The sequence below is a fragment of the Haliotis asinina genome, chromosome 5 (genome assembly GCF_037392515.1).
Source record: "Haliotis asinina isolate JCU_RB_2024 chromosome 5, JCU_Hal_asi_v2, whole genome shotgun sequence".
NCBI classification, from domain to species: domain Eukaryota; kingdom Metazoa; phylum Mollusca; class Gastropoda; order Lepetellida; family Haliotidae; genus Haliotis; species Haliotis asinina.
In genome coordinates this window covers 64751987-64778723 of record NC_090284.1, presented here as the reverse complement: position 1 = coordinate 64778723, position 26737 = coordinate 64751987, and the positions used below count along the sequence as shown (strand labels likewise).

At 39.9% G+C, this 26737-nt stretch overlaps 2 protein-coding genes across 2 annotated transcripts in view; one reads left to right on the top strand and one right to left on the bottom strand.

Annotated features, from left to right (window-relative positions):
- The window catches only part of LOC137283773 (troponin C, skeletal muscle-like), a 48233-nt gene extending 42668 nt beyond the window's left edge, over nucleotides 1-5565 (bottom strand). Inside the window, exon 1 of the mRNA XM_067815456.1 lies at nucleotides 5490-5565. The gene's annotated coding sequence lies outside the window, so the exon portion shown is untranslated. The remainder of the gene's footprint in view (nucleotides 1-5489) is intronic.
- A 7198-nt stretch (nucleotides 5566-12763) lies between these two features.
- LOC137285051 (advillin-like) overlaps nucleotides 12764-26737 on the top strand; it is a 79100-nt gene continuing 65126 nt past the window's right edge. The window contains exons 1-2 of the mRNA XM_067817241.1: nucleotides 12764-13001; nucleotides 24232-24306. Of these exons, the coding sequence (XP_067673342.1) occupies nucleotides 12933-13001; nucleotides 24232-24306 (144 nt within the window). The 5' untranslated portion in view covers nucleotides 12764-12932. The remainder of the gene's footprint in view (nucleotides 13002-24231; nucleotides 24307-26737) is intronic.

Sequence of the window (26737 nt, the reverse complement as noted above, 5' to 3'; positions counted from 1 at the left end):
AAATGGCTTCAAACTTCTACAGAACCATCTTATAGCCAATGATATGACAGAATGAGAGATATCTGACGCTCCCGTAAAGGTGCTCCTTGAACTACTACCGCACTTATCCAATACTACTACTGCTGCTGCTGCTACTCCTCCTGCTACTACTACTACTACAACTACTACTACTCCACATCTCCCTTGTTGTCTTATCGTCGTTGCTGTCACATTTACTTACATAGCTCTCTGTTTCCTAGTTTTTACATTCATCTGATGAAGGAGTCACACATACTCCGAAACCTCGACGTCTTAAAAATAATATTTTCAAAGCTGACATCCATACAGCTCTCGACTTTGTGTGTATCATATCTCAATGCCCTTCAAAGACTATCAGAAATGTAAATGAAAATGAAAAATGTACTACGAAAACTAACAGTAATTTGTACTCCGCTAAATCGTTTGATATGCTCTTTGTTTTTACAGTTGCAAGGCTTAACCACCATTGCTGCGAACGGAAATGTTAGCGTAACCGAAATACTAGAGAATGTTCTGTGTATGTATAAACGTTATAAGAACAAATTTCGTAAAGATATAAATATACTGGAGTCGAAAATTTTGTTATCATTACGATCATAGAATGAGTCGTGACATGAGATATAAATTAAAGATGTCAAATTTGAAACTTGAAGTGCATATCTTGAAACGCTATCTCAAAGATTTAACAACTTATGTGATAAAATCAACTGACTGTAGACTATGTCTAAGTTTTAATGTTTGAAGTTCAAGTCTCTGAAACTGACATGAATGAAAATAGCATCTTTGTCAACACAATCTAAGATTTTTAACCAATATCGGAGAAGGAAGACAAACTGAAAAGAAGATGCCTTCGACAGCCTCAACAAATATGCCAGACACAGAACCCACGCGGTGCGGTGAAATGTACGAGCGGGTGGTGAAATAGACAAGCACATGGCGATGTTCATTTCGCCCACTGTGGAGCTATGGAAGCGACAACATCTGGCCAAAATGCACTTTTTACATTAACATGGCGTTTTTGAATACCTAAACAGTGTATCAGGATACGCAATATAAGTATCAGACAGAAACGTTACCCGTAATTTCCCAAAGTGATCTCCACAGCTTTGTGTCAGACATATCATTCATTAAGTGCATATCATGCATAAAGATATCTTGGATTAGCACTGAGTCAGTTGTGACATCTTGTAAGATTATGTAAGGAGAATAAAACGAAAGAACCAATGGTGTCAGTTACGACTGGTTAAGCTTTTGAAGCTAAGCACTTTTTCTTAAATAAACAGCTCCAAGAGTAATTAAAGATCCATGCACTATAAGTACTTAACATATCATAACAGTGTACTTTGAGACGAAAATGGCCAGGTGCTCTTTAAGGTTCGTGTTTATTATTTGGATATTTTTGTTGTAATTATGTGTACATTACTAAATGGTTATATAAAATATTTATCGCTTGAATGCATAAACCACTGTGGAATCTATTAAGCCCTGCAGTCGTTTGTTTTGATACGTCAAAGGAGCATATTTTTTCTCTTGAAGGCGCCTTCTTCTCTCGAAAAAGAAATGGCCGCCACATTGAACTTTGATAGTTAAAGAAATATTAACATCTGTTGACAACATATCCACGTTCATTTTGACAAGGTTCATTCCAACACAAATGCGTGGAGTTCAGGGGTAGAACTATTCGTCAGCAATCCATGCTCTGTTCACGCACTGTAAGACAAACTGACAGACACCATGAGTGCGCAATATCGCCCAAAGAGTTATGACGACGTTTTTTAGAGGTTTGGTTTTATTAACTGATCACACAAATATTGCGTGTTCATATGTCTACATAACATATAACCTATCACGTGAGGTCTTAATCAAGATTAGTCAGACATATTTGTATACAGAAATATGACATACGCAACCTCTGTCTTCGAAAATACCCCCTGTTTACACAGCTCGTGAGAACAGAGCGTGTATGGAGTTTATATAGGTGTCGGTAGGCAGGTGTTACCTCTCACTAACATATTAAGGAAGACCCGCCCTTTGAAGAGTTCAATATCGATGTGTAGATGGACGTCTGGAAGAGGGGAAGTGGTCACACACCCAGTGTGGTCAAGCAATCAGTTACCAGTCAGACTTCAAAGTGGAGAAGCGGCAGGCCAAGGTCGTCTTCAGAATGCAATTTGTGTATCATCTGCGTTCAAGGCTTTCACTTCATGTTGGTATGTTGCTAAAACGGCATACAACCTTACCCGTTCACCCCTACTCATTTGTACCGGAAGATCACTGTTGGAATTGGCTTGCAACAGACGGTGCTTGTCCCCCATGAAGATCCGGGTTAGAAGGGATCTTCAGAAACCATTGGATGTACAAGACGGCAAATGGACTGGAGTAGAAGCACTAGCGGACTTCATTCATGCATGTCATTGGAACTTAATTCTTTACATCGATGGTCATGTCAATCACTGGATTGTAGAGCCAGGGTTGACTATTTACACATCCTCGTCATGTAACTAGATACTAGACATGTTGTTGAATCGGATGTTAATCAACAAACATGTCTTATGTTACAGTCCCAGTCAGACATTTCATTGCGATTATGTAATATTATGTAATATTTCCTACCGCTAGGAAGTGTCCTCAGACATTTATTTACAGCGTGTTCGAGAGGATAATTGTATATTATTATTATATTGTTAATTATAAATAATATTATTTATGTCTTTATATGTAACTGTTCCTCGCTTCCGGAGAAATGGTATGTCCGTTTAGATTAGGTTGGGTCTTTAAGGTCGCCGACCACTTACCATGTGTTGTGGAGAAACTGTACGCTCCGATAAAGTAGGCCTCTTCATGTTCGTGTTCTTCAATAAAGGTAATTAGAGATACAAACCCGTCTCCATAACCATAAAACATCCCTGTTGAAAGTACAATTCAAGCCTCATCCACTGTACTATATGATACATTTATATATTTTTAGCAGTATCGACAACACTAGTCTAGATCTGTAGCTGTGGCAAGCACAAGCCAACTGACTCCTGAATAATTCTACGGGAAGTGAGAAATAAGGAATTGCGACTGCATGATGTTCCTTATTCCTTCATATTTCTACCATAACCTTATGATATTTAAACTTTACTAATGCCTTGATACATTTTAGCCACGATAACCTTTTCAGCAGGTGTCGCATGACGATCTCTGAAAGGACGTCACTTATAAAACACAAACATGGTAAAAGTGAGACGTAAAAGTGTACTCACAGCTATGGCAAATAAGTCTACAATATAAACATGACGAATGTTGTTCAACTGCACTTCTAACATTATAGTAAAGAAAATATCACTAATATCAACAACTCAGGCATGATGTATGGCGCGATGTATGTTCGACCTTGTACCGGCAGTCCCGACTGAGACGCTATGAAATGCGAACATGACTTATGGTCCTTCTTCCTACATTAGCCGAGCCAAGGTTGACAAAGCACGGGTGAAAACACTAGTAAATATAATAGCTACAAATGTTCGATTTACTCACATGGAATTTTTACATAAATGTGCAATCAATGATGACGAAAGAGCAATCAGAGAACAAATTTTACAATGGCGTTGCTCCTAATGCTGTCTCAGATTATCAATATCCTCTATCTTTTCTGTTAGCTGAACCTTGGGTCATCATAAAACCTAGATATTATGATTGCAGTTGTGTCCAGCTGCCCACTTATGACAATAGTGATTTGAACTATTCACAATGATGTATAAGTGCGTCCAAAAGACACCGTGAGTATACACCCCGTTGGTTAAATACGGTAGTAGAGAGTTTAATGGAAATTGGGATAACAGGTTCTTCACTGAAACATTCTTAATTGCTTGTTACGGTGCCGCATATATGGTCAAGAATTTAGAGCACTCTGGAAGCTTATGTCTAATGAAGCTGGACATAGCCACGGTAATGACGTGTGATGACTCCGTAAAGTAGGATGTTACAGTGGGAGAGGTTTAATTGGAGGTATAGATGAAAATGTTTAGAAAAATTGGCGAAAAGAGGTTAACGATGTGCTAATGACTCTCGTGATTCTTGCAGACTACGTTTGTCTATTACTGTCAGAGCCATCAGTTTAAGGAGCCAGATGGACCTGATGGTGAGGACAGATTTAATGAAGTCTGTGTGCTGCCATACGGCAGATTTATTGATGCCAAACATATTCCGAACATTGATCTTCCTATTGATGGATAGTATCTTTGATCCAGACAGTTCACCCATTGTCCGGAGAGAGGATGGTTCTGGTTGGGTGGCGTCATACCAGGTAATGTTACAAGATGATAATTGTGGTTACCCTATCTGGCGGTCGGTTTTGTATATGCCAAAACAAGGACTTAGTACATAGTATCTGAGATGGGCAAAACTCTGGACCGACTCAATGCCCGTGGCCTTTGTCGGGACATGCTCAAGAAGGCAAATATAGAAGTGCAAAAAAAATTTATTTCACCACAGGAACGGACTGGATTTCCTTAAAATGAGTCGTCACTGGTATCGGTGCAGGAGGTTAAACAGCTTACGCTGGAGTCAATGCATTTATCGTAACAAACGTTTCTACGCTTCATGTGCTGTAACATGTATTCCACCTGATCCTCATCTCGAGGTACAAACGACAATGCCCTAGACCTCAAACAGCCTCGTTCATGTGTTGCATGATCACAGCTACAGCATCCAAGGCCTCAGCAAAGTGGCAGATATTACCACCAATAATACGTAATACACAGAAAACGTTTGAATAAACACATACGACATAACACCTTGATGACACATAGAGAAAACACGCAGCGTGAACGTTTATGTTCACATTCCCTGTTGGAGGTTACCGTAGATTTTATGCAAGGAGAGAACAAATTTGTCTTTTCACCAAAACTGTCTAGTTCCTTATTTTGACTTTCGTTTGGCCCTATGATTGTTGGGAGAAATTTGAAACACCTTTGCATGCGTGTGTGATCATCGATGGTGCACGAAACGCTCACCTTGTCATTTCTCATTCTTAGCCAGATGCTCATGATTCAGTCGGGATCGTAATACCGCGATGTCACGACGGGCAACACACGAAATGAGCCATTGTACCTGTGGTGAGAATGGAACCCGGTCGTCGGCGTGACGAGCGAAACGCATTAACTTCTAGGCTACCCAACTGTCCCTTAACGTACCAGATACGTCATGGGAAGAATACTGACATATGTCAGCAATATATCCGTTCACTTTCGAGTGTCATAGAAATAATATGGAATTTCTTTATGAATAATTAGATTAGATAATAATTAGATTGAAACAGTATTTCAAATAACATCTGCAATATAGCCTGTTACGTTACCTTTCCAGTGCTGTGCAGTACTTCAGCAATGGACGTTTCTAAATTATATAAGCTGTATCATGCCAGTGGGCAAGCTCTAATGGTAACCAGGAAATACGGGACGAGTACACCAAGAAACTGATCTTACCTGGCTGTCAGACCCTCCCTCAGGAACTGACCGTCGATCGGTTCAGCTGAATGTTTTGCCTCATTTTGTAGAGAATATCTTCAAGGGAGCTAATCAGAACCTCATGGCGCAGTGCCATACACTATGGTTAACGTGATTGAACTAATATTCCGCGCCACTGCGTTTAGTTTCCACCAAACATCTTTTGACAGTTTCAATATATTCGTAAATAGGCACAGTAAGCTACACAAACCTCCACTAATTATGCGTATAGCTGTTATTGACGTTTATGGTTTTTAACAAGGAGGCGTTTAATTCCTTGTTTTACTACACCGAGTTGGACATTTGCGTTGTTATTGTTCATAAACGTTTGGGGTTCTAGAGTAAATAATATTGTAAACATTGTCGGATGCACTGTCATAAGTGGGTTCGTTTGAAGATGATTTTTGCTGGATTTTATTTATTTATTTATTTATTTTTGTTATTTCTTTATTTGTTTGGGGATGTCCTGTCGTAAGTGGGTTCGTTTCGAGATGATTTTTGCTAGTGTTTATTTTTGTTGTTTCATTTTTTTTCGTTTTGGATTTTTTGTATGAGGTGGGGAACTGGTTTTGATTTGGGTTTTTCTGAGATTTTTTAAGGGGTGCTGTGGCAGATGTTGGTGCGTGGTGCGAGTTGCAAGATCCAATCTTCTGTCCCATTTTCTTACTTTGCCATGGAAAAGATGTCAGGAGATAGGGAATATTGTGAATATAATTGTGATATATTTGAACAGTTATTCTTTGAACGTGTTATAATATTCAACCGTGTCATTAGGAAGCCTGATCTGCATCCTCCTTGTCAGCTTAACCGAAAACAACGGGGGCTGTCACATGACGGCTCCTTACAGTGCTACTTCAAGTTTAAATCTTGGTACGTATTCTGCCATATCATTATGATGATGTTCATCATTAATAAGACATTTTATGAGTATGGAAAGGATTGTCGCTATATTTTATTTGGAACGACTTCGGGCACTATCTTGGTCAGCCTGTCCCGCTGCGATATAACTTTTCTTGGCCATCGGAAACCCATGCGTGTGGTAAGAGGGGACAAAAGTGATCGGATGATTGGACGCATGTCGTATCCCGTAAATCGATGCTCATATTGTTGATCACTGGAATGTCTAGTGCAGGCTCGATTATTTACAGAGCGCCGCCACATAGTTGTAATATTGCAGTGCAGCACTAAACTCACACTCTCACTCACTCACTCACTCAGGCACGTCATCACGGGTTAACGCAGAATGAAAGATTTGAAATGTGTATGTTTATCTACCAGTCACTCACAGAGCAGATCGACAAGGCGCTAATTTCCGGTCTATCTACAATTCGTTTCTTTCAAATAATTAGGAATTTGCGTTTATTCTTGTGTGCGTTCTTTGTATTTGAAAATCCATTCATAATTTCCTGTTGCTTACGAATGTAAATGAGAACATTAACGACATCGATGTCTGTGTGATGTTTACCAATGTGAACGTGTGGTCTAGTTAAACACGGTGTTTAACAGTATACCATCTACATCACGTTGTGTCAGCTTGCCTTGATGGGGAAGCTGGAAACGATCGATGCGTGTGTTACACCAAGCCGACGAACCCTACACAGATATGATGTTGATAAACATCAATAGACAGTACGATACTGATGCAAGTCACGGCTGTTTAGATGTTTACTGCTGACGTGGAACATCCGTGCATGGGAACTGGTCTTACATGTTTGAACAAACCGTAATCCGGAAGAAACGGAATTAAAAGCCACCGTTAAAGGTGTCTGACCTGGCCTTACCCAACTGCACAACGATGACTGACCACCACCTACCAACCCCACAATGCGCCCTTGACTTCTAACCGAAGAACAACATGGTGTGATAGTGGTAGAAATGTTTATTTAGCATCACTGTGGAGCGGGTACATAATGAATTGCGAAGGTTACCCGTAATGTCGAGAATAGGGACATAGTGATCAGGGCAACCCGTAGATTCGAAAACAGGGACGCAGTGATTAGGACTACCCAAATAGGGATGTAGTAATTAGGGTTCCCCGCAACATCACACTTTATTTCAGATTCTTTGCAAACGAGATAAAGGTAAGTATTATAGAGGACCCATACCCCAGTTTTAATACATCCAACATGCATCCTACCCAACATATCAAGCAGGAAAACCGAAATCCTACACAGTTCCTGCGCTACAGTACTGCCAGAGTTGAATCTCTATATATCAAGTAAACACCTGAATTTCATCAGTCAAGACGAACCCTTAACACTCCCTCGATAAAAATGCCATCAGAATTAATTTCATCAAAGCCATGCATAATTTCACACGCATACCTGTGAAATTAGTTCAAACTTAGCTTACATACTTTTACTGGTAAGCGGATGAAACCAGTGATATACACACCAGAAATTGGAAACTATGCGCACACTTTGATGTCGTACTATCAGTAGCTGCTAACGAGGAAACTACTCACTGCTGGATGAAGCATCACACTTGAGTGTGCAACACAGCGCTTGTGCTTAAGTGTCTAATTATGTTACACTCCAATGGAAGTTATGTATAATCGTTTGCACACAACTTACATAAGACACCAAAAACGTGTGCACACAAACACCATGGTTGTCAGACAGTTATGCAATCAAAGAAGAGACATTCTACATACATGTGTTTGGGAATCACACCGATCTGACAAAGTCATATGTTACATTACGTTTTGATCTCAATGTCCTTTCATTCTTTCATTCTAAATAAAATGCTTTTTTTTTGCCAAACTTAACTATTTCAGTTGACAGTACTTCAAAATACTCGCAACCCGTGATGATCCGGGTTAGAAATGACCTTCAGTAACATATGTTTGTGGCAAGAGGCGACTAACGGGATCGTTGGGTCAAGCCCGCTGACTTGGTTGACACATGTTATGGTAAAAATGAAACATACAGCTTTATGGATTACAACTTGTTGTTTATTACATTGAGCCCCGTTTCGATGTAGATTTTTACATCGTTATCAAGCAAACTGTGATAACGATGTAAGAATCTTCTTCGAAACGTCGCTCAACCTAATAAACAGCAGGTTGTAATCCATAAACCTCTATGTTTCATTTTTGACGCACCAACCTCTAGAATGCCCATTAAACAAGTACATGTCATGGTATCCCAAATGCGTAGATCGATGCTCATGCTGTTGATCGCTGGATTTTCTTCTCCAGGCTCCATTATTTACAGACTGTAGCCATATAACTATCATAAAATTGGGTGCGGCGTAAAACTAAACTCACTCAGAGTATAAGGATTCAACACTGACGCTTTACACGTTGATATTTCAGGGATATTTACAAACAAAAGTAATGTTACGTTCCAGCAGTTCATGACGATGAACATATAACGAGAGGATGCGTGTTGTTTTTTGTCGTACTCCATCCACTCTTGCTACCGACGTCAAATATTCAAGACGGGGGATGGGGGATATGGGGATTTGAGACCGCCACTAACAAAACTCCACACAACAGAGTTGTTTCTAAACACCGGGGCTACACAGATCTGGCATGTACATGATGCATTAATAATATACTTAACAGGTTTCCTCATTCATACAAGCATAAATTTCATGATATGTAGCTTGATAGCTTGAATGAAGCACAAATGTCCAAACACGTACCTTTGCCAACTATATATATGTCCATAACAGACTGGTGATATTGGATTCTTCGCGAATTTGTCAATTTCAACATGCAGTGTAGACATACACATAACTGCATGTGTTGTCATATCTCAGCTAATAGTTTTGCAAGCTTTCCTGTTGTGGGAACTGAATGTAAAGGAAATTTACTGGCTGACAATTACGTGATTAGCATCACATATTGTACACATGTGGGGAATCGAACCAACGCTTTATCCACTATGCTACCCTACCGGCCACCCAGAGAGATACCCGGGCGTCTAAATGAGCAAAATAGTGAGAATTGTAAGATTGGTACACCATATTGCAAGTGACACAATATATTCGATCGCATAAAAACATTTCACTCACTCACCCTTGTGCGTGCACTGTGACATTCTACAGTGTTAAGGACGCCTTCTTAAGCCACAATGCACTATCTTCAGATAGTACGCACTATCTTTGACATTCCTTTGCTACTGATTATTGGTTTTAATACAATAATATAAAACAATATAGAATGCATTTGACATCCACAATGAATGATGGACGACGACAAGTGCATGTGTTCCTATCATGTCTACTTGATTATAAACTGTTGTATGGCTGACAAGTTCCAGAGAGCTCTGCATACATCCGGAATCGTGAGCTCATAACGTAAGTGCTGACAGATGTTCACTGGATTCCCTTTAGCGGAAATGCACAAGTCTTTGTGTTTATCTTTAACGTTCACTGGACAACCCCTAGTTACATCCTGGTACCCGCCACCCGGGAACAGGAGGATCTGTTGCCTGGATGTTGAATCAGCAACAGTTTCGTTATCATGTGACACAATCTTCCAGCGCATATCCGTGACACATACAACATGTTTCAGACAACTGACAAAATATTCCTGTAAGAATAAACATGTACCTGCAGATTTGAGCACACTTCAAGATTTATTCTCAAGAATGCTCATATTTACCTATATACCATCGTATTATTTCTATCGAGTTATTTCCCGATTTGTGTCCGATTTGAAACCTATTACACAGACAAACCTTCCTGTGTTAGTACATGAATAAATACAGTCTCTCTTGTATATTTGAATTCATCTCTGAAACACGTCATTGTTCTGACATGTCAGTGTGTTAATGTCATGAATGTATTTACAATTTTTGTAGAAGAATAGAAACATAACGGTAAAATAGATATTATCATGTTTATCTAGTAAACTGGTATGGAACCATTGCAATTGTGTTTGGTTTATTATTTTTATTTCTCAAACAATTATGTAACAAACCCGGGTAAATGTAAGAAAGAAAGGGATTTCCACAGCCACAGGAAATATCATATACTCCAACAAACCTTGCCTCCATTTCCCCCATCTTTGTGTACACGGCATATGTGGGGGTTTTTTTTCTATATTACTAACGACATATATGATACATATTGTCATATATATAGGTCATTATAAGTAATTATGATAGATAATACCGCATCAGCTAAATCTACAATACCACAATGCGCTGATTTCAATGCGGTGACTTACCAGTTAAATATGGGTCAGCCGAAAGGGAAAGATATCCTTGACTGGCATTATCAGAGAGAAAGTCAGAACCACTTTATATATTGGTTGGTAATATAATGCGACCCGGTGTTGTGTGAAGGTAACAGTTGTTGGAAAATGTGATGTGCAAGCAGCTTTTAATTACTGCACGGCCTCAGTCAGGAGGGATGAACACTGACTAAAACTCATGGCTTGATATGGATAAACATGTCACGTACAGGGGTGTTTTGCTGTCACAGTGTATTGGCCACATGTGATTCAATAACAAACGATCATATGTTTTCAAAAGTGCGTTGTACTGCAGGTTATGGGGTTTATTAGAGTGAATACGGTTCACAACATTGCTAGGAGCATTAGAGATGTCATATACACGTAGTTAATTAGTGCCACGCCGACAGACAGAAACATGTTACCAGCAGTTGGGTACATCTGTCTGTCTGCCGGAACACATTACAACTCGATGTATAGCCTTTGGTGGTCTGCCGTATTGCTTGTAACTTCATGGCATTGACAGTATCAGTAGAACTCCATGCATGGTCCAAACATTTGTCAGCGACCTCAGGTTGTCGTACAACGTCTCAAACACACCACGATGTTGCTAGATATCCTAGCATCGCCAAATTGTCCTACAACGTCTCAGCTACAACACAATGGCCTGAAATATCTTAGCATCGCCATATTGAACTACATATCGTCATATTTCCTTACAGCATCGCCATATTATCCTATATATCTCAAACACAGTGCAATGTACTGAAATATCTTAGCAACGCCATATTGTCCTGCACAATCTCAGCCACAACGCAATGTCCTTAAATATCTTAGCGTCGCCATATTGAACTACATATCGTCATATTTCCTTACAGCATCGCCATATTATCCTATATATCTCAAACACAGTGCAATGTACTGAAATATCTTAGCAACGCCATATTGTCCTGCACAATCTCAGCCACAACGCAATGTCCTTAAATATCTTAGCGTCGCCATTTTGACTTACATTTGGTCATATTTACCTAAAACATCGCCATGTTGTCCTATATATCTCAAACACAGCGCTATGTCCAAAAATATCTTAGCATCGACACATTCTCCTACAACACCTCAGCCACAACACAATGTCCTGAAATATCTTAGCATCGGCATATTGCCAAACAACATCTCGGCCACAATGCAATGTCCTGAAATATCTTAGCCACAATACACGGTCTACAATACCTCAACCACGTCATATTGTCCTACATCACAATATCCTGAAATATCTTAGCATCACCATATTGTCCAACAACATCTCTAACACAACGCATTGTTCTCCGATATCTCAGCCCCGATTCAGTGTTCTACAAAGGCTTCCAGGTTACTTCCGAAACCTATAATCCTTGGTTCGAGTCCCGGGTTATGTTTAGTTCGTTGTTTTCACCACAAAATGGATATTCTTGTAGCCAGTTGTCATGGGCAAGCTTTTTCAGAGACTACTAATGATTTCCAACAGGCATGAGGAAGGCTTTCAGAAAATAATAATGATATCCACAGACTCAGGAGCAAGGCTTGTAGAAAATACTAGAGATTTCAATAGGTCATGTGGAAGGTTTTCAGAAAAAAACATGATTTCCACAGATTCAGCAAGGATTATAGAAAAAGCGAATGATTTCCACAAGTTATGAGCAAGACTTTCAGAAAATGATAATGATTTCCACAGATTCACGAGAAAGGCTTAAAGAAAGCACTAGTGGTTTCCAAAGGTCACGTGGAAGGCTTTCAAAAAATAATGAAGACGTCCACGAACACAGATTAAACGCTGAAGGTTAAGTTGGAAATCGTAATCACAAGTCAGAAGAAGCAATGCAGTGCCATAAACCCACGTGTGTTCACATCGGTCATACCGTTTCTCTCGGGAGGCTGTCACTATGTGCTACATAGAGGACATCCGACTGACATAGTCACTTCTACACATACAGTCAGTAACGTGATAGTCACGTATTTAAATGAGACAATGCACACGATCATATTACTCATCATGAAATATACTAGCCAGTAGTTGAGGCAACACGTGCTCATTACCATGAATATTCAAATTTGTGACTGTTCATCTGTGTCATCGAGGTATCATTGCCGACGGACTAGGTTATACCGACAACGGAACAAGTACATGTCATGTTCATTGCAGTTTGATAAACAGTGACACCAGGTGACTGGATATACATGTGTGCCGATTTGAAAACAACATGGCAGCGTATGACGAAGCATTTGCAAAAGCTGGCCAAACACCTGGATTAGAAATATGGAGGATTGAGGTGGGCATTTATTCCGTTTTTCACGTGTGATCATTGTGCATGCGTTCATGCGTTATTTATACAGTGTGGTGATGGATTATGAAAATCCGGATAATCCCGATGAGCCTGAAATAACCGATACAGATTACCTGATACTATATGCACAGTTCAGTCACGCTATCAAAGGAGCATCTAGCACGGCGTATACGATGGCGTATACAATGGACATAGTGCAGTCACATGTCACCTGTCACATGTTGGAAATAATGTTTTAAGCTGGAAGGATCCGTTACCCTTAATATACCCCAATATTATCTTAGTGATTCACCAGGCACTTTATATACGTACTGAGTCTAGTTGCCTATTGTAATTAATCAGCATATATGAATCAATACACATATGTGAATCATGCTCACATTTGTCTCATACATCAATACAGCTGCTTACGTTTCCAGGAAATTTGATATTTGGCGTATAGAGGATTAAATGAAGGCACGCGGTAAATGGAACCATTCGAAGGAAACAGTTTTCGTTGTTATTGTTTCTTCGGTGTATTAACACGCATAGCATATGTTAACCTGATAAAGCATAATCTATATGTAAAGCGAGCATTAACGCGTTTCCTCATTTATGACATGACGGTTTGACATGGTATTCAGCGCCAACATGTCATGGTTAAAGTAAATGTCCGATAATGTTCAAATGTGCATTGACATTTGTATATATTCAATGATACGACTACCAAATCCTTAAAAAATGCTTAGTTTGCACAAAACTGTGTATTGTTAAAAATGAAATCGAATAACCTCAGTATTGAAGAATGTCATTCATTCACTTCTCGCTCGTGGTTTGTGTACACAAACACGCCAGCTTGTGTTGAGAATTCTATACCAAGTTACATTGATAGAAATATACATTGTATCGATTCAAACAATTTAATAAGGGCTGATACAAATCTATAGTTCCTTTCAACAGTAAATAACATTCTGATATAGCTTGTTGGGATGACAGTCAGATGGGTGAGATTGTATGTTGCAGGCACATCGTTGCTTGTTAACATATCACGACCGGTGAGGACGTTAATGTTGGCCCTGTCTTCGTACACTGACGACGGACATATCCATGTGGATGTTGAAGACGTATGCCTTGTACAGATGTCAAGACATATGCCTTGTACAGATGTCAAGACGTATGCCTTGTATTGATGTCAACACGTATGCCTTGTATAGATGTCAAGACGTATGCCTTGTATTGATGTCAAGACGTATGCCTTGTATAGATGTCAAGACGTATGCCTTGTATAGATGTCAAGACGTATGCCTTGTATAGATGTCAAGACGTATGCCTTGTATAGGTGTCAAGACGTATGCCTTGTATAGATGTCAAGACATATGCCTTGTATAGGTGTCAAGACGTATGTCTTGTATAGATGTCAAGACGTGTTCATGTCCAGAGTGCTCTCCGAAACGTGTGGCGAACACGGATGGAGCACGTTTTTTATCTCCTATAGACACAGAATGAGGAGAGAATGTGATGTATTCCGTTGCAACATGTTAGTTCATTTTGACAACCATTAACTTCACATGGGCGATTCCTCGCACCACTTTGTCATTTTAAGAATCGAATAGCAACCCAGAACTGGTAAAATCGATTTTTAACTTGTGCACTTGTGTAAAAGAATGTTATCAACACTTTTGTTACATATTTTGATGATTGTTTGCAAACAATAGGTAATTAACAGATTTTATACAAATACAAATCGCCCATGCGTTTCCTTTTGGAGTATATATCGTGAAGAACACTGAGTATATACTTTCCCTCCCCCTCTCCCTCACTCACACACACACACACACACACACACACACACACACACACACATACGCAAAATGGCAATGTAGGTAACGACTATTTTTTAGAAATACGTTTTACAAATAAGTAGTCATCCATAAAAACGTCTCGTGCATTAGTGTTCGTCCATTGCCTTTCAAGAACCGCCCACATTATTACTTCCACCCTTTACATCTTCCCAACATCCTCCAATTCACTGTCGACGTTTTCACATAGGAATGTTTGTCGCGTCCAATACTATGCCTGTTGCTAGGCTGAGGTGCAGGTGTCTCACTGGGAAATGTTTCTCTAAGTTGTCACCACTGGGAAATACTAGGCTCTCACTTGCACGACGCAAATGTGCAAAATACACGCTGTTGAATGATCTCAAGGTGATAGCTTGCGTTAATATTTCTGAACTGCTTCCACAAATACGTGAAGGAGACACAGAGGCAATCTTCGTCATTACTAGCAGTGATATGTTGCCTTGACACTTCCCTCTTTGAAGAGTTTCCGCCACCTTTGCAGGATAAGTCTTCTTTGAACTATCCCAGACTCAACTCTCAATGGTCATGTTGATCAACAGTTGACCGCAGGTCGTTCTGAAGTATTGTTATTGTTCTCGTTGATCATATTCCTCCAAGTCCCCACCTACATTCAGGAGATGATCCTGAAACAACATGTCACCTTCATTCAGCTTGGTGATGGCTGCGAAGAACCTTTTCACAGTCTTGGATCTTGGAAGGAGGTATTCTCATTCTCCACCCGACCATGCCCTGTTTAAATAAACCAACTGGGATGACATTGTATGGGATAAATTTACTTTTACAACTTCAAGTTTTTTCGGATGGTGCCAGAAAAATGTTGTTTGGTGTCCTCAGAGGATAATGAGAAATGTGAAGAACGGCAGGTCTGGTATAGTTCTTATGGCAACATAGTTCAGTACGTTTCTCAATGGACGGCAATTGTCTTAGTTGTGGTATTTACCTTATCTCAGTAACGAAATAGCCATGTTATGTGATGAGGCCCAGCAAAATAGTCTATTACTTGATAATATTATTTACATGACATGCACCTGATAATGTGACGAGCATATTTCTAGTTAGGGTGCTTAGCTAAACATCACCACAATTTGCCATACTTCATGGATTCCCTTCCACGCTCCTTGACGACGATTTGTGAAGTGTATTCCTTATGATGTAGCCCTCCCGTTAAGATCAAGGTTAAAATTGATCTTCAGCAACTCATGTTAGTCGACAAAGGCGAATAACGGGATCGGGTGGCCAGGCTCACTGACTTGGTTGACACATCCTTTCATGTCCAAATTGGTTTCGACGCTGTTGTTATAAGACCGACGCCATACAATCGTAATATTATTTTTGCGGTTTTACGCAACAACGGTACAGTGCAGTGAGGCCCGCAGTTGTAGCTCCACGACAAGAAGTTATACGTACCTATCGCCGTGGTTAGATGGCACAACACCTGTTACAATGTATAAATAAATTATGTGAAGTTAAGTTAGAAAAGAGGGTATATCAAATTTCCATCAATGTATACAAATAGATACATCACACATAGATGTTGCAAGTGACAGTCAGACAAAATACAGTCCAAACAATTCCTCTCCACTGTGTCACACAAATTACCTTCAGATCACGCACTACAAACTATGTAACGAATCAACAAATATGCTGGACCATTTTCACGATCTCTGTCACTGTTTTGTCGAACTGTTTATAAACAACTACGGTTACAACGAATGAAATAAGTGGCCCCATTGAGTTCGACATAAACACTGTGTCCTGTATATTATACTGGAGCAGCTAGCTCCAGTTTCCGGAACAGAACCCGGACTGGTGCAAGTCATTCAAGGCCATGTTGATATAGTTATATCAATATATAGGTTTTGTCACTACGATCTCAGTCGATATGACTAGCGAAAAGCAGACAGCGACCACATGTTTCCATTACTATAAAATATTGCAGGCCTGCTACAATGATTTACAGAAAGCAACAGCAGTGCGCTATCGTCAGTTTGGTTGTCGGGAAAGGATGTCGCACCTCTCACGTTTACATCTGATATGTGTTATCGCTTCAGCATAACAAACAGAATTATTGATTTTAGTATCTGCAACGTTTTTTCTATCAATATATGTAATATGTTGTCAACTAATGCAGCATTTAATTAACATCTGTGTTATGTATTCAGAAACTATGCTTTTAGAGACTGTACAACTATAATTCGCTCTCGCAGTTTCCTAGTCTATTTAGCGTTACGAATAGCATAACTTAGAATATACATAGGATGCTTCTCTCGGGGTTTTTAAGTATTTTTTATTATTTATAGCGAAGCCGAATTTAGATTTTGTAAAGAGCGTCATGACATTTATAGGAAAATAATTCATATGAAAGTATGAGAATCTGCATGCGTCGCACCGGGGTCGTTTCTGTGCCTGAAGTTACATCATAGCTGTCGGGGAGGTCGTCATACTGTCGTTGTCGGTGCCGCATGAGAAGAAACAGATGAGCGGTCACCTAATACATTCTGACAAAACCCCGTAAAACCGACAGTGTTCATATGTTACGAGGAGGTCGCCGACGGAGAGGCATCAGTTGGTGATGTTTATGTGATGGGGAAATGTTTACCATTATAGTTAAGGGTCTAAAATGGCGATCATTTCCCTGTGAAGTCGTTGCAACATTACTCATAACCTTGTTGAAATAGGTAAGTGTAATTTGTTGATAGCTTGCATGTGAACAGCTTAGTGTTGTTGAAATTGTATGTCAGTGAAATACAGGAAATGTCGAGACTTGCTAAATTCCAAAATACCATGACAAGTGACTTCAACAGACACACTAAGTGAACATGTCACGAAGAATACATTTTGTTTACAATACATTTTTAAGTTATTACTGTATCTCTCGTAAATGTAGCAATACTTCTTTAGAGTAATTTCTTAAAATACTCTTTCAAAGACGAAACAATACATTTATAAGTTATTACCGTATCTCTCATAAATGTAACAACACTTCTTTAGAGTAATTTCTTAATATACTCTCTCAAAGAAGAAACGTGTAGGGCGTCGATGGGTCCAGTGGGACAATAACATTCGATTCTGGATTCCACAAAACTGGCCACGTGTATGTTCCTTGACGAATCAGGCTTTCTGCTTCAATTCCATGACACCAGGGAGCATGTCTGTCGCCGACAAAACGCCAAGGATGACCGATATTTTTGTGTGGGAAAATATATCCTACATGCAGATATCCACACAGCCTAGCATGTGATTATTACAGTGATTCCATGGCCTTCCAACCCAATCGAGCATTTGTGGGATGTCATGGACCGACGTATAGGTCAACACCCGCCCCAGACTTTAGATCAACGTCGCATGCATTGCTAGAGGAATGGGCCAGAATTACAGAAGGTCGAATTCAAAGACTTATTTAGTGCATGCCAAGACGTTGCAGAGCATGATTGGGGTCTCAGAGCGAGCACAACAGATTCTGAAGACTACGCCCAACAGATTCAGTTACTGAGCTCTCCATACGCTATACAATGTGAACAGGCATTTGGTCTTCTATACAGCGAAATTAGTGAAAGACCACTATGCGTTTCTTATTTGGAAGAGTATGTCCTGATGAACGTACCTCATACATTCGTTTACATGTTAGTTTCAATAAAACGCATGTGAGTGTTTTCATTTTCTCTTACACCTATCAGTAGTACTGATATCTAGTTCATGTATGTTTCAACACTATTTTCCCCTTTCTTATATATGGCAATCTTTTATGTATTTCTACGTGAGTGTGTGTATTATAAATAGGAAATATTCCAATACACATGTAAATCCATATGTGTGTATGTGTATGTGTATGTGATGGGGAAATCTAATAACATCTGATATATAAACGCAAAAAATACTTCCGTTGAAGCATAGCTCAAGAGTAAATGTCAACGAACTTGACTGTGATATATCTAAACGCTTGTAATATTTGTCAGATTATTTACGATATCCAGATACAACTTGTGGTAATATCGTTGTTCCTCAGGTAACTGTGGCTATGGAGGTGATACTTTATACCTGCAGTCAAAATGCCCAATACATTCTGCAACAGATTGTTGTGAGAAAGGAGAAGGAATCGAATGCTGTCAAGGCACATTCAACCAACCTGAGTGGTTGTATGCAGTGCCAACTTATCATTTGTATTACGCCATACATCCATGTTTCTTTCAAATCATTTTGCTTGAAGACTTACGCGGTATAATGTCTAATTCAGCATTTCAAATATTTCAATAAAGTGGGTGTTACCGAACAACTGACATCATATCCCTGTGGTGTCTCATTATATGAAACGTTAAATAATGCTAACAGCCATTACACATATACACGAATATTAAGCCTATTCAGCAACGCTGTAACCGATAAATATTTGACATCGTCAAATTTTCTACTCTTGTCGGGCTATTCCGAATTGTCGAGTCGATTTTGGCCGGACATACGATGTGCAACAAGTTGTAACCGAAGCCATTCCCGGCTGTTGTTTATCTTGATCGTGTACAGGAAGTTAATAAACTCTTTTGTTACTGACCTTTGCATGTTGATTTTCGTGCAAGGTATGAGGAAGCGCGTCACTGGATCGTTGGCTCAGTGTTTGCCACGTGTATTGCGATAATGTATGCACTGACAATTTAAAGACTGAATGGACGTCAGTGTGATGAAATAACAGCATGGACGTAAACCAACAGAAACAAATACCAAGTTAGACAACAAGACAACATATTAATTACAACGGTTACTGTTATTTGATCTCTTGCAGTCTTGTAACCGTGGTAACTGAGTGATTATGAAAGCATGTATCAAAACCTACAAGGACTTCCTCATTTTTTTCTGAAATACACCAATACATGTAACCTTGTATTGAAAAACGCCGAAAATTGTTCTTGTCAGAATAAATGATACTGTCAGATTGATTTCATGATTTACATAATTACATGACGGGCGTTCCATCGACAAAATCTGGCATTTTTGCAAACATTTATTACATTTTTTTGTTTATTTTATTTTTGTTTATTTTAGTGACATCATTAGCTAATCTATTAGCATTCACAGTAAAATAAGCCATTTGTGGCAGTGCAAGCATTTTCACGATTTGTTTATTGGTTTAAAAGATCAGCAGCTCTCTCATCTCCCATGTGCGCATCACGTGCGCTACGTGAAAGGTACATGTCCCAGTCTGCGGAAATTGACATGCAATCTATCGCAAGCATGCATATTCAGTATAACACTGGAACAGTGCAACTGACATGGTGAAGCAGGATATAGACAAGCCCAAGCTACCAGGACTGTCTATGATTCACACGGCGTCTATGCATGACAGCTGGTGATCTTCGTGGCGTGCAGCAACAACGATGCCACTGCACACGCGAGATGAGTTGCCGAGTTACTTTTTTGTGGGTCTTTTCATCGTGATAGTGACGACGATGGAAACAGTAGCTATGACTGCCGGTCCCAACAGTGATGCATTTTTACAATTACCGACCCTGCGTTCCACGTGTTTTTATAAGTGTGCTCCTAACCGATTTGGAGTCGGTGTCACAGAAGTATGTCTGTGTGTTAATCAAGGACAGATATTTAAGAAGCTCCACTGGGTAATGACATTTGTGCATTGAATGCCAGGCTACGTAAATGAAGTTCCAGACAACAGTCGTGATAATATATCGTTAGTGAGTGAGTCGTCTTTACCCCGATTTAGCAAATTCCAGCAGCACCAAGGCGGCTTCACACTTGGTACCCACGTGGGGAACCGAACCTGGGTCTTTGACTTGACGAGCGAACGCTTTAACCACTAGGCTACACCACAATGTCTTGTCTTTCGTTGCGTAGTATATATTCAAAGTAAAAGTAACATAAGACATGCAGAATCCCATATTATGTGTAGTACCAGGTAATTTGGTCGATATTAAATGTACAATATTTTAATCGTGAAGGTGGAAGGATGGTAGCTGGGAGTTCTCATTTCGTTTCATTCAAGGATTTACACCAAACTGGCTTTCTTTGTGTCCCGACATTATAAAAAAGGAGTCTGTCCAGCTATAAATAATTGCCCTTATTGCAAAGATCCTCTAATTTAGACACATTGAATGACTCACCAGACCAGTAAATAGCACACGGTTGTTGAGTCTTCATGTTCTCTGTACCCTTGTATTGAGGTCACATGACGCGAGTTGGAGTCATCAAGATTATTGCATTCAGCGACGTTTGCAGTCAATGTTCGTGCATGCGTGTGTATGTCCGTCCGTCCATGCCTGTGTGCGTGCGTGCATGTGTGTACTGACCTGAGCCATCTGGTCCGTGTTTGATTCCATTAATTTCCCTCATCAGAAAAACAACAAAAATCTGTTGTCGGTATGGCACAGCCAGGATATCGACCAAGCGTTCAATGCTTACTCCAGAATGTTACTGTTGATTAGTGTATACAAACAGATATTTTGTGAAGATAATTGTGGAATGTTGGAAACTGACGCATGATGGACAGTCTGGTAAGAGTTGGGGATGTTCCAGGAAGATTCATTATCAACTGACCTAAACCCGTCCCCTGGTGGTCGCCATTCTCTATTTCAGTGCCCAGATATGCATTGTCGTTATTCCATACAATATTGTCCTGACGGAAACGGGACATTATTGGGAATGTTTCTGTGGAATTTGATGCTTAATTGGATATATGTATTCATCTCACTCAGCTGTTACCTGTAATTAGGCTTCTATAACACACTAAGCAATAACGATTGAAATGCCGGCCTAGAAATTATCCCGTGATCAACACTATGAGCATCGATCTACGCAATGTACACGATGATGTTGTAGGTGGCACTATTCACAACTACCCACACTGCCCCTTATACACAAGCAATCAGCCCTCAGTAACCAGTTCCACTGACAGGCTCACACGACTGTCGGTAAAACGCTGCAGTCAGAATGAGTGGTCAGTACCTGAGCCAATCTGGACCAGACAACCCAGTGGTTGATACTATGAGCAACGACCGGGCAAGATAACACACAGTCAGCAATTTATACAGATAGCTAACCGATCTGTCTAATTCCTAGATAAATATAGGGAGCTTGTGTACAATCAGAAGACGCGGCAACCCTGAAACAACAATATGAAAACTATAACAATTAAAGTACAACCACACGTTTCGTAGGTGCCCAGAAGCAGTGGTATATTTCCGATATTGTTTGTACACTTACTCGACTTTGTTCGATGAATGACAACTCAGAGTGTAAGTACTGGCCAAAGTATGAGTCCTGTGATGTTACATAAGAAGAGAAAGTACTTCCCTTCAATCAATACTTTACGAAAGAGATTATCATAAGAAGGGTAAGTACTTCTCTTCGAACAATACTTTACAAAATAGACTATTGGAAGAGAAAGTACTTCCCTTCGAACAATTCTCTACAAAACAGGCTCTTAGAGAAAGTGCTTCTTTTCAAACAATGCTTTACAGAACAGACAATAAGAAGATAAATTACTTCCCTTCAGACAATGCTTTACAAAACAGACTCTAAGGAGATAACGTTCTCCCCTTCAAACAATACTTTACAAAATGAACTATAAGAAGAGAAAGCACTTCTCTTCAAAGAATCCTTTACAATATAAAGAATACTTTGTTGTCGGTATTGTCCATAGCTAAGGAGAATAAAAATTCAACTGCATTTCAAATGCTAGTGGAACCAAACGAGAGCAAAAAACGTGCTATGAAGTCCCCAAACCTACAAGTGTAAGTACAAGCTATTTGCACACACGCATGGCGTCTTATCTTTGCTTTGATGGCCTTTGTTACCTTGCAAATATCATATGTTTTATTGTTTTAGGAGGTCAGTAATGTATTATCTACTCAGCATTTCAGTGATATCTGTGAAAAACTAAATTAAACCACAACCCACTATATGAGCAATACTTGTTTATATAATTTACACGAAGCACACTTTCTTGGTGTATAACACTTCCACAAGAGCAATGTATTGACAGTGGAAACTAATACCAACGTTTCGTTAAGTACTACTGCAGCTTGAAGAAACAACTGGCATAATCTGTCAATCTGAGAACGGTAGGCATCACTTGTGGCAAATTACCCCGTGGTGGCATTCAGCTTCATAAACAGTTTGGCACGTGCTGTGATCACGTGATGCTCAGTGACATTGGCATTCTGATTGCTTCTGCTTATGTGTTTCTATGACACCCTGTATCAGTATGTGGTGTGCCAGGTTCTCGAATGATAGCTTATCGTTATGCCATGTTAGTGACATATGTGTGTTGTATGTTTATTAATAATTACGCTAGTGAAGATCCGGGTTAGAACCGATGCTTGCCACAAAACGCGACTATGCTTGCCGTAAGAGGCAGCTAACGGGATTAGGTGATTAGGCTCGACTTGGTTGCCGATACATGCCATGGTATCACAATTGAGTATATCGATGCTCATGTTGTTGATCACAGGACTGGTTCCTCCGGACTTGATTATTTACAGACCGTCGCCATATCGCTGAAATATTGCTGGTTGCGGCTCAAGGATAAACTCACTCACTCACTTTTTCAAAATTGTCAGAGACGTGTAAGGGGTGGTTCGAGACACTTAACCTCTTCATTTGCCCTCAACGAAGTTAATATGAAAGCAACAATAAAAAAAATCACGAACCTTCACTTCTTTCTTGTCGCTGAAACTAATTGTTATTCTACTAGAACACAGGTTAATTTCAGCCAGTGTGTTTGTGAATCACTGCCAAATACTCATGATATCAGGTGTCCATACAATCAGGTGAGAGAACCTCACCTGCCAACAAACACATCCACAGGCAAGTCAAATATCCATCTGCAAAATAACAGGCAGATGTGGTAGAAGTCATCGCAGCGTTGTATTATCACTAGTCGGTGTCAAACTGGAAAATGTTCAAAACACTACCTCACCTGCCAACAAACACATCCACAGGCAAGTCAAATATCCATCTGCAAAATAACAGGCAGATATGGTAGAAGTCATCGCAGTGTTGTATCATCACTAATCCGTGTCAAACTCGAATATATTCAAAACATTTACGTGGTAATGTCCACAGGATCTGGGGCAACGAAAATGACATTTACATGACATTTCATTTCTGTTGGGTTTATGAGCTTTTATAATCCGGATTAGTAGATTAGATATGTTCAGTCACGAACTCACAAGTGCCATCTGATTTGTTTAACGCTGATGGTGATCTTGTAGATCATGCGGGCAGTATTTCTTTCTCGAACGTTAACAACGGTAACAACACCTGTAGTCTGTGGCATGTTGTAACCCCCTCCCTAACCCCAACCACACACACATACGCACGCACGCACGCACGTTCGACTTCATTCTCAAACATGTCTTCATTTGTTTCAGAAACTGAAGGTGGTACCACAGGATGTTTCAACATATGGCACCTTCTACACTGGAGACTCGTACATTGTATTAAGTGTAAGTATTCATGGGTTCTCTACCACCAAGGATGTCCAGTAGAGAGGAAAGTCCTGGTGACGTCAAAGAAATAAGATGTGTTTCTGATTAATCCTTTCGTTTTTCTTGGACAACTTTACTTTGTTATTTAATTTTAGTAGGACTCGTTTTTGTTGTGCACACAAATTTGAAGGTGAGCTTGACATTTGAACAAAGAACGCCAACCCTCACAAAATTTAACTGATGTGAAACAGTTTTCCTTTGAGCGTAAAGTGGTGAAAGTTAACTGTCAGTTAACCACTGAAGATCAGCGATGACACGTGGTCGAGAGAAGGGTTGACATGTCCGCCCCACACAATGAACCAACTTATTTATGGTATTTGATAGTGGCCTAACGCTACACAAGAGTGTTCTTGTGTGGCCCTTAAACAACCCACATATGAAATGTTCAACTGAAATGATTATGAACCAATGGGTGGAAACAAATCGTGTTTGAGTGACTGTATCATCCGAAAAGAGACATCGTACTGGTGCCCTGAATATCATTCAAAGTGGATTGAGGAGTAAATCTGGATGTGAATATAGAGAGAAATCTAGAATTGCTACTGCTTGACAACTTAACTTTGGGGGTAGATCATTGCTGATGCGGTCTTTCACTGTTTTAATATACCCAGAAACGTTGATTTACCGACCGACATCAATAGCTGGAGTATCGGCAGCTTGCTAGCGGAAAACATTACTCGTAATGTCAATATTACCGTGCATATTCACATGAAACGAACCATGCATTATTACTGCTGGGGATTAAACTACAGCTAGTAAGCATGTCTAGTTATATCTGTATATCATTTACACCAGATGGCCTTGGATCTGGTTTGCATTCATTCATTCAACACATTCATCTAAAAGTATTATGCTATGTAGATATACACTGCCATTTAGAAAGTAGTCAAATGTAACATATGTTCTATTTTGGATTACACTTCCTCGGTAAAGTACAGATTCTCCTGCTGCTGGGTTGAGTCCCATCCAGGATTTGAACCCATACCCTCAGAGTCAGGCATCAAATGACCAGTGCACAAGTCAGCCTCCTAACCCGCTCAGGTATCGCGGCTTCCGTGGACCTTTACTAAGAAAGCGTAATCCCAAGTATAACACATGATACGCCATACGTGCGTTATAATACTAGTATGTAGCATGTAAATGAACGAGTATCATGTATTGATCACTTCGGGTTATGGCATTTGTCATGACAGAATTTACATAAAGCATCATTTGTTGTTTAACTGAGCAACATCCCCGTTATAAGACGGACAATTGTAGCAAACTTGGAGTAGACAATACATTGGTCAATAACATAAGCATCAGTCTAAGCAGCAAAGACAACAAACCTGACCTCACGACCCTGTTTGTCAGTTCGACAAGCGTTCGGTGATACAGATCAGTTCAAACCCGGATCTTGACAGGTCAAATATACAATGTGATAGAATACGTACATATACACAATAGATTATACAAGAGAATGTACATCAATAATGCATGACATAAAAATCTTACACACTATACATGCGATGCATCAAGTCAATATACACCTAAAATATATATATTACAGGTTGTCTAAATGCAATACCGTAACAGATAACACAAATACATTCAATGAGAAAGTAAGTGAATCTGGTTTTACCCACTTTTGCCAATAGTCCAGCAATATCACGACGGGGGACACCAGAAATGGGCATCACCCTTGTGGGGAATCGAACCCGCTCCCCCGGTCTGACGACCGACCTCTATAACCCCTGGACTACCCCATCGCCCAAATACGTGTATTTCATAATAAGATTTACATACACTTTTTTCAAGATGTACACTCAATCTAAACGTGTTCGCGACATAAGCTAACTCTTGGCAATATTAATCAAAGGTCAATCAGGGGTGAAATTGGACTCCGATATGCAAGCTTGTAGTTCCAGCCACCTTTGATCGTTGCCGGTCGGTACTTCCGGTATGGCTTCCAATCATTGGTTTCTGTCGACCATGTAGATTCATGGATAAACCCCCGTGAAATAGCTGGCATATCGCTGGCTAGCTATAGAGTCCGCATTACCATTTAGTGTTTGCCGTACAATATCACAAGCTCTTTTAATTGATATATATTTCAGCAGCTAAAAGAGCTTGTCTGCCATCATCCAGAGTAACATAAGACACACGCACGCACGCACGCACGCACGCACGCACGCACGCACGCACGCACGCACGCACGCACGCACGCACGGGCGCGTATCATATTGTATCTGTTGATATATGTCCTTACTTCATACTGAACATGTCAGTAGGCCATTGATTCATAACATTACACATCTGCTACGAATTCATTCTTTATCTGTTAATGGATTGTTTCCAGTCTATGTCTGTTGGTAGTCCTCCGTTGGTAAACCTCTGATAAATAGGCATA